Source organism: Microchirus variegatus (assembly GCF_963457635.1).
Source record: "Microchirus variegatus genome assembly, chromosome: 13".
In the NCBI taxonomy this organism is placed as follows: domain Eukaryota; kingdom Metazoa; phylum Chordata; class Actinopteri; order Pleuronectiformes; family Soleidae; genus Microchirus; species Microchirus variegatus.
Window position 1 is genome coordinate 13993965 of NC_139814.1, and position 9718 is coordinate 14003682.

Genomic DNA, 9718 nt, shown 5'->3' on the forward strand with positions numbered 1-9718 from the left:
CAAACCGACAAACCAGTTAAAGAGGACGGTTAAAGAGGATCATTTGGAGATCAGTGAGGTCAGACTGGTTTAAGATGGACATGTCGGGACAAACACTCACACTCATGCAACTAAATATACGGCGCATACACAAATAGATTAGTAATTACCTTTACATTAACACGCAAGTGTGCATGTTCACACACGTTTTCATGTACAGTGTCTTTGAGGAACATCTGATAACACGGATGTGAGGAACCATCGCGGTGAGGAATTCAGTTTTGCTTTGTTTTTTTTGGTCTGCCAACACTCTCATAACCTCCTCCGTCTCTCCTCGTCCCACGTCTGTCAACATCTATGCAATGTCACCTTTACGGTTGTCCATTCAGAAAAATGACAACAGTGACACAGACTCTGATACCCTCAGGATGGAGAAGGCCGAGGAGATACAAACCAGCTCACTGAGTCACTGAGAGCTTGTCCAAAAAACTGCTTTTAGAACCTCTTAATTTAAAGTCAGTGGTTTATTTAAAAGGTCAAATGTGAGCCTGTTGAGGAGATCTACTCAAGGAGCCAGGATGTTTCTCAGGTGGGAACATGGATGATAATTTGGGAGTGATTTGCACTCAAAGTAACTAAAGTAACATTTCAGTAATTCCCTACACTCTTAGAAATAAAAGTGCTAAGTAGAACCATATAAGGTTCTTCGGCTTGTCCTCATAGGAGAACCCTTTTGGAGGGTTCCACCAAGAACCCCTTTAAAACCCTTTATTCAGGAAAAGGGTTTTAAAGGGTTCTTACTGGAACCATTAGTGCTACCAAGAACCCTTGAAAAACCCTTTCCCAACGAAAGCGTTTTTCTGAAGGAAATGGTTCCAGGTAGAACCTCGGCCCTTGTAGAAGGACCCTTTTGGAACCCTTATTTCTAAGAGTGTACTGTAGTTGGGATAGTTTCAGGAACTCTCTCCTGTTCAGCATCTGCATAAGCTACAACAGTATGAAGGAAGTACAGCGTTCGGTTCATGTCATTATTAAAGTGAGATTACCCAAGGCGTGAATATAAAAATTGGTATATTTCCAGATTTAAAAAAAAAAAAAAAAAAGTTATTGCTCCCTAAAGCCATTATTGTTTCTAGTAATAAAGCCATCAGTTGTTTATTATTATAAACACATGGTTCTTGCACTGTGGTGTCGCCTCTCGGTCTGAGCTGAGGTCCAGTCCTGGTTGTATGTTCTCTGCATGTGTGTGTGTGTGTGGGGGTTTTCGACCAGTTCTCCAGTTTCCTCCCACAAATCCAAAAACATGTGGAGGTTAAGTGGATACTCTGAATTGTTCGTAGGTGCAGTTTTTGTTTTCATCTCTATATGTTGGCCCTGCCGTGAACTGGCGACCTGTTCAGGGTGCACCCACCTTTCCCCCCCCTTTTTCAGCTGGGTTTGGCATTCAGATGGGTTTTAAAAACATAATCCTCTAAGTCAATCGCAACTTTGACGAAATATGATGGGAAAACACAAGGGGATCTACTAATGGTGAGGGTTAGGGTTGGGGTTAAGTGTCAGATCCAGTACACTGACAGCACGTGATGGGTAAAACACTGAAACAGAGGGTTTTTTGTTTTGTTTTTTCAACTTTGAGCAACTTAAAGGGACATTTGAGGGAAAAGCCCAGGATTTAAAGCAGTTAAGAGAGAAAGAAAGTAGTGTTTACATACCATAAATTGCAGTTTTCTTTGTATGTTTGCCCTGAAAAGAACCTGTTTCCATTTCTTTCGCAGCTGCCTGAGAGGAGACAAAGACAGGGTTCTATAAGTCTCATGTGGATGAATAACAAAGATCACAAAACTAATCTCACAGAAGTACACTCACCCACAAATGATACAAAGAGAAGCTGACCTACATATAAAGCTTAATACATTTAATATAATGCAAACACAAAGGTTATAGTCCTTCAATTACTTCTATAATTAACCATCTTAAGAGTAACTTGTAGAGTGTGTGTGTGTGTGTGTGGTATGCCTGGGTCTGTGTACGAGTATACACAGAATATGTGAGGTCTAAGGAGTTCTGAGCTCTAGTAATCCAGTGTTGGAATGTGGTGTTAGCTTCTATCCCAGCTTCCCAGGCCCTCGTCATGCTTTACCCAGCTTACGCTCTACTTTTCCTCTCCTATGAGACGGAGCCAAAGGGGCGACAAATGTGTGTAATGATCATAATTCAGCACCAAACATCATTAGTCAGCAGTGGCAACTTTTGAATAAATTCGTACAACTGCGCTTGAGCTTTCATCCTTGCTTGCCGACTTGGCGACAGGCTCACATCTACGAGCTGATTAACAGCAGCCGGGGCTGTCAAGAGTATGGATTTCATATGGAATTTACAGCTGGAAATTTACAGCATGTGTATGTTCTCCTCACCTCTGGTGCGAGGATTTGAGCTGATAGTGTAATTTACGACTCTGAAAGCCATTTTTCCCCCACACAGCTGTCTCAACATGCCAATTACAACTCATTTAGTGCTTAGCTGCATTGTGGGACAATTCAAACTTTTTATGGAGAGGTAATTTATATACAGGAGACTGTTAAGCTGACAGTCAGCGATGTGATTTCGCGTAACGGGTGGTTCTGACATATTTTTTTTTTTTGACGGAGCACATTTTGTTTTCCTATATTTAACTCCAGTCCAGCTGTGACTGGACAGCAGCGCTGTCACGTATTCTGCTTAAGTGTCAAAACCTTTGATTCCATCATGAGGCTCGTGTTGAACACTCATTTGCGTGCATGTGTCCCACCTCATGATCCCTCCTGCCTTGTCACCCAGGGAACACATACCTGCAGCACCTCCACCCCCCACCTTCATTGTCTGTCTGTCCCTCCCTCTGCATTGCCCGCATTCTTTCTCCTGACCTCCATTCATCCTTTCATCCCTCCCCCTGTCTGGGTTAATAAGAAGCCTAGTGTTCCCTGCTCTGTCCTCAGGTAGGTCTCTGCTGTCGCTGGACACTTTTTTACACCTCTGCACGGCTGGAATGTCATGACACATGTGTGAGTCCAGAGTCCAGAGTCCAGATAACTGAGCACTGAGACAAGCTGGAGGAGAGCAAATATGTAAATGTGAAAGTTCTTGGTGATTGCATGAAAAAGAGAGGGAATAAGGGGTCAGAAATGGCAAGTGCACGTCACGAAGTTGGCTTTCACGTACATCTTTAACCCTTTAAGGTACGCGCCAAGAAAAAAATATTTCTTTGCATTTTTTATTTTATTTTATAATTTTACTTATGATAACAATTATGACAATCAATATATATATATACTGTATATATATATATATATATATATTTTTTTTAATTAGACCCTAGAGTATTACAGATACAGGCCTCTACCAAACAGTTGAGACGTCTGTTCATAATAAACCTGGTTTGCATAATTCATAAAATAAACCTTCAGAACAAGTCACATTAAGTGTTAGTGAGTTCAGCTTTGATGCATTTTTCAATGAGATATAGTGACTGAAAGTGTGGTCAACCAAAATGGTTGAGTAGAACCTTAAAGGGTTAAAATCATAATATTAATGTTTGAAAGTTAACCAGAATAGTAGATTTCCCTTTTTCCAAATGCAACAGGGTCAGTTACTGCAGTATATTTGTAACGTACTGCAATTCATCACACATCAAATGTACGTAAAGTTTTAATTTTTATATTTTACCCTGACATGTGAGTTTATGGTGTCATGTGGAACCTTTGTGATTTTCTGTCCCCCATATTCCCCCAATTGGGGCGTTCACCTGGTATTTAAGGGTGTGTCTCGCCCTAACCTCTCCCCTGCATACTGCATACACTGTGGGAGAGCTACGTGATGTGGGCTTGTGTCATTTTTCATATTGTTAAGCATTGTCATTGTGCACATATGGAGGTTTTCATACTAAATTTGACACACATGTACATATGTTTATATTTTATAGAGGGCACATTTTCCTTGCCTTGTGTCAGAAATAAACAGAGACTGCCTCCAAAAGATATTCACTGTATGGCGAATTCCGCACTAAGTTAAACCTATGACTTTTTACCATCAATAAATGTCCGTTACATTCAAAGCAGTAATAAATGAGTTCACACTGCCGATTTGGTCGTGGTGTTTTGAGTCTGGTGTCAAGTGGTAACCGTCCAAAGCTGCGTTCAAAAAGTGATTTATTTAAGACTGACAAAGAACAACATTGCGCAAGTAAAGCAAAAACACCTGCAAACTATTGGAGTATGTCTGGCACTGCTCAGTGATGCTGAAGTGAATACATTTTTAAAAAGCATGGTCAACATGAGACGACCGTTTCCTGCCTCTGGACAGTAAAGGGGCGGTGCTGCAAAATCAATACTTTCTCAAGGGGGCGCAATTACGTATTTTTCTTGTGTAAGTGTAAAACCAGATATGTAATAATGATTCATTCTCAGGTGTCATGCTGCTCTGCATTGTGGTCCAGTCACACAATAGGCCTAAAATACACACTTACACCACACACTTACCAATGAATGGTGGCTCCACGCCTAAACAGTGACCCCAGAAATCGGGGCAGCAGTCAGACACAGTGCGGTTGCAGAACAGGTCACAGTAGCAGATGGTGTCCAGGTACGGCACCGTGCACTGGTCGTCTCTGCCCGGGCAGCAGCCTCCTCTCCTCTCGCAGTAGGAGCCAAACGGATCCCTGACTCCACCAACATGGAGGGGACTCGCAAGCTCCCTCTTGGTCCTCCTGGACAGGATTCTGTCTGCAGTACCGTCTGCCACCACGAGGAGCAGCACAGTCACAGTGAACAGGATGAGCTTCATGATGAATCTGGAAAAGGAAAGGGAAGGGAAATGTATGTGAAGGGGATTCTATTTATGCTACACTTTAAAAAAAAATATTGAAGAAAAGAATGTTTTCCAGAGAAGACACAGTCAAAGTGCTTCACTGTGAGAAAGGTGAGAGCAGGTTAATTATGCTGTGACTGCTGCCAACACACTTCCCACCTCAGGCTGTGCAATTCATATACACACTCATTTATATTTGCTGGCGTGCAAGCACACGGATACATTTAAATGCTCCAAAAAGAGACCCATGTGATCTTTGGAGATCATCTGCTTACTTTAACCTTGAGCTACTTTTCCTTTCAGGTCGCCAAGACAAACAGCAGCTAAATAAGAAAATGCATTCGGCAATAAAGTGATGGAAAACAAGCACTTGACGACAGAAACAGACCGCTTTAAAAATGCTGAGTTTAAAAGTGGCTGAAAGGCTCGTTTTTCAGGTGTCTTTTGCAGTGCATGCTGGGATTTACTTCCTCTTCCACCGTAATTAATAAGAACGGGATTTAATCCAGCTGAACTGTCATCACGATGTGATTAAATTTTCTAAAAGAGAATCACCAGTGTGGTTACTACCACAGGGAGGAGCCATTATCATCCAAGATTAGTAACGGAAATAAAGTAATGTCCTGCTGTCAGGGGTAATCTGTCACCCTCGAGGAAGTCGTCTGGGTGAATAGATACAGTCTACTCGTGTTGTAATGGACCCTGGAGACAATAAAGTTTATCTAAATGTCATGTTGGGACTTGGAAGCAAAGCAGCCATGAGTGTGTATATATATATATATATATATATGTATATATATATATATATGATGGTGATTTGCAGAGAATGTGCACTTTCACAACCATTTTAAAACAAATTAAAGAGACGGTATGTAATTTAATTTTAAGCGTCTGAAGACATATTCCTCCTAAAATGTAGTGTCTCCTTGTCCTCGACTGTATCCAAGTATATAATACAACTAAGGCTGCAACAATTAGCCAATCATTTACAGATTATTTGGTTTAAGAGGTTGATTAGTTTGACTTCAGTATCTTAACATTTTAATACTCCTCTGTGACAGTAAATATTTGGTTAGGGGGATAATTCAAGACATTTTTTGAGGTCCTTGACTATTTTTCTGGACCAGACAACTGGATGAGAAAAACAATAGACAGATCTAACAATTGTTAGTTGCAGCCATCGATTGTACATAAAAGAGTGGATGGCGTGTTCCTGTTTGCTGCCTGAGGCCGTCCTGGAAGTAACAATATAATGAGCAGCCATTAGGGGGCAACTCAATCTGAGCAAGAATCTTAAGCCTGTAAACTGGCAATTTGGCCGGCATCATGTTGAGGTGTTGGCCCCATGCTCCTATTGTATGTTGACATTGATTGTCCACTCATATGTGACATACTTTAACATCTATTTTTCCTTAAATGGGAACAAAATTTACAAAATGGACATCATGTTCTGTTGAAGAAGACGATTAAGACCATTAAGTCCTCAGGAAAATGTCTATAGATGTTGTGAGAAACACATTTTTGTCAGCCTAAGTTTGACTTTTTGACTGTGTTGTCCTGTTCATCTCCCACATGTCCAGTGATGCACTGAACTGTATCATCTAGTGTTTCAGTCATCATGCAATTTAATCTCAAACGTGTAAATATGTTGTGTAACACCTTCACTAACCGGGCTTGGCTTGGTGCATGTGTGTGTGTGTGCATGTGTTATAAAAGAGGCTGACAAAAGGTCAAAAAACCATCCATATGGTTGTTAGTGTGAGTGTGTCTCTCTCATGTTAGTGAATGGCTGCTGGTCTTTGTGTGGGGCCCGGACAAAGATGTGGGGTTGGCCGCCTCTGCTTACATAAATAGCATCATTAATTATCCAATCAGATCTCAGAGCACAATAGACACTCTGCACATAGAGCGGGGGCTCCGGAAAAGGTTCTTTGCTGTGCTGTTTTCTGCATGACTGCACCTCATGCTCACACACACACACACACACTCGCATGGGATGGGCTGGTCTCCTTTTTAACCCAAGTGTTATGTTGTGGCAGCAGTGCAATAAAAACACCAGTCTGCTCAACAAGCTGCTGTGGCCTTCAGGTCAAAAAAAAAAAAAAAACAGTGATGACTCTAATGGTGTCTGCTGATAACTACATCACTAACTCTCCCTGAAGTGCTGGCAAAAACATTGTCATGATTTAAAAGTGAGTAAGTCATTTGATTTTGTTTGGATCAGTTTTTAACTTAAAGGTGCATTATGTAATAAATCTAAAGCAACTGGCCATGAAATCCTCCTAATATGTCACAGAGACTCAGGAATAATGTTCATATAACAAACTTAACTAACCAACAACAACAGTACAGACAAAATATTTGCATTATAAAAATATCTTGCACACTGCAAATCATGTTTATGTTTTGAAATCATGTTTTGGAATGTGGCGCCACCTACCGCCATCTACCAATCATTACAGTCAGTAGAGTCTCAGCTAACGAGCAACCACGGGTTGCCAGTTACGTCAGAAAACGAAACCTAAAAGACCTCTGTATTTTGAATTTGAATGTAGTAACCGTTTTTGGCCACATTCTTACATATGGCAACTTTAAGCCTAAATAACTGATCAGTCCAAACAATTTAGTAATCTATGGCGACTGAGTATGTTTATCTGAATCTTATCAATGCATATGATCAAATTCAATACTTATTATACTGATGGCTCAGCTTTTTTTAGTCTAATGAAAGAAGGATGTGACAGAGGGTCACTGAAGCCTCCATATGGCCATCACTGCTCCGGACAGCTGTGGCCAAACTACTCATGCCACACACAAAGTGTTATCCCTGACCTTAACAAAAACCAGTTAGTGCCTAAACCTAACCATAACCTAACCACAATTCAAATCTTAGCCCTAGAAATTAGGTTGGTCCTGACAAGGTCAGTATTTATTACAGAAAAGGTCCTAAAATGGTAAAAAATACAAAATTACACCAAATATAAGAAACTCAAACTCTATGTTGTATTGTAATTTGGGTGAGATTAACCTTTATACTTTTGCCTATACATGTTTTATAACAACACTTTTTTTTCACTCCGCTGAACTTTGAGATATCAGTGCACCACCCACCGGAGGAACATTCAGGAATCTTGGCTCAGTGTGTCTGCATAAAGCCCTTTCAGTTGTGTTTCCCTCTGTGTCAGACACAGTCCTTGACTTTTATCTGACCACTTCTATTTTTAAAACACCCACCGGTCAGAGGCAGTGGACGACACACACACACGTACAGGTGTCTGAAAAGGCCTTAACCACAATAGGGGGTTTAAGGGATTACTCGCTCACTAGACCTTATTAAAAAGAAATCTCAGCAGCCGACTATAACTCAAACTCTTTCTTAAACCGCATTAATAACAACATGAATATCGTCTCGCACAATTCCACACCCTGTAGGTAAATATGCTGCAACAGTCAAGACGTGACAAACTCAAGTTCATCAAGTTCAGAACCTTTGCCTCAACAACATGCAGAGGAAAAAAAAAAAAGATCAGCAAACATAGACAAATAAAGACATTGGAAACATTCCCTCTGATTCACAAAGTAACATGAGACCAATTGAATCTGTGGTGTTCACTTTGCACCTGCTTCAAATCTGGCACAGAAAGAGAGAGCTGCTGACAAAAAAAAAGGAGAAAAGGTTGATTTACCACAAACTGAAGGAGAAATCCAGGTTTTTGTAATCCGACAGAGGCTTGTTTGATGATAGTTGTTCTCAGGTAGGGGAATAATCTGCCTCCGTCTCTGCGTCTTTCACAGGATCTGCCCTGTCAGAGTGTCTTCTCTTTATACAGGCGGCTGGTGAGGACTAACCACTCCTCCCCTGATGGTGCCCCCCCCCCCTCTCCACCCCCTCCTAACTGTGTCCCTGCTTCACTCACTGCCTCCTGCTCCAGTCTGTGCTCACTCTCCCTCACTGGTCTCTCGCTGTGACTCCCACAGGTCGTCTATCTCCTCATGCCTTTCCCCTCTTATCAGACTGGAACCACCAGTGTGAGTGTGTGACAAGTTTTGCACTCAGCCGCATGTGTATTCACTCTCCTAATGCTTCTTCTCTTTCCACTCTCACTTTTTTTTTTTTTTACTCACAGAGGGTTTTCCTTCCATTTCCCTCTGCCTGGTCAACTCCACTTGTTGTGGACATTGTGGTTTTGGAACCGCTGACCTCCTGTCCACCATCTAGTGGTCACGAGGTTGCATAACGTCACGTCAGACAGCCCAGGGAGTTCTCTCACAGTCTGTGGAAGACCTCCCAGTTTCTAGAAACATACAAACGACTCTCTGGAGCTGAGGTTTTTTCGTGTACTGTATGTACAAAACATTACGGATGTTTTCTTTCCGCCCGAGCCACGTGAGGACCTCTATGACATCATCTGCCTCTGCCATTTATAGATGAATATATCTATTGCTTATATTGTATTCTGTAAATATTAGCATCCACTCTTGTTTCTCAAAGCGTGTAGGATTTGTTTTGGGTCCTAAATATAGGGATTAATATAGGACTAACGTGGTGGTCCTAAAAAGACACAGCTGCCCCATGGACCCCCCCTGTTAGGGCCGATCAATAAGCTGAAGGCTGAATCAATAACTGTAACACAGCAGGGTGTCAGACGAGGGAAGACAGAAAATCTTTCAAGGACAAAACACATTTGAAGAAACACAGAAATGTACTTAAGCTGCGTCTTCCAGGTTGTCCATGCACTAAATAACTGATCATTGATGAGTGTCGCATCAAAATACTCAACACAAATGGTCAAAGACGCTGTATTTAAATATACAGGCAGTTGTAAAATACAAAGTGAATAAAAACAAGTGTCGACAAACTTCGTTCCCACCAGACTTATAAACACGCCTCAGGTGG

General features: G+C 41.4%; 1 protein-coding gene across 2 annotated transcripts in view; it reads right to left on the minus strand.

Moving 5' to 3' along the window:
* tinagl1 (tubulointerstitial nephritis antigen-like 1) overlaps window positions 1-8606 on the minus strand; it is a 516891-nt gene extending 508285 nt beyond the window's left edge. For both annotated transcript variants that reach the window (XR_014592993.1, XM_083899805.1), the window contains exons 1-3: window positions 8508-8606; window positions 4494-4804; window positions 1692-1758 (exon numbers count right to left, since the gene is read on the minus strand). Coding sequence is in view for 1 of the 2 variants with exons in the window: in XM_083899805.1 (XP_083755931.1) it covers window positions 1692-1758; window positions 4494-4797 (371 nt within the window). In the remaining variant the exon portion in view is untranslated. The remainder of the gene's footprint in view (window positions 1-1691; window positions 1759-4493; window positions 4805-8507) is intronic.
* Between the last annotated feature and the right edge of the window lie 1112 nt (window positions 8607-9718).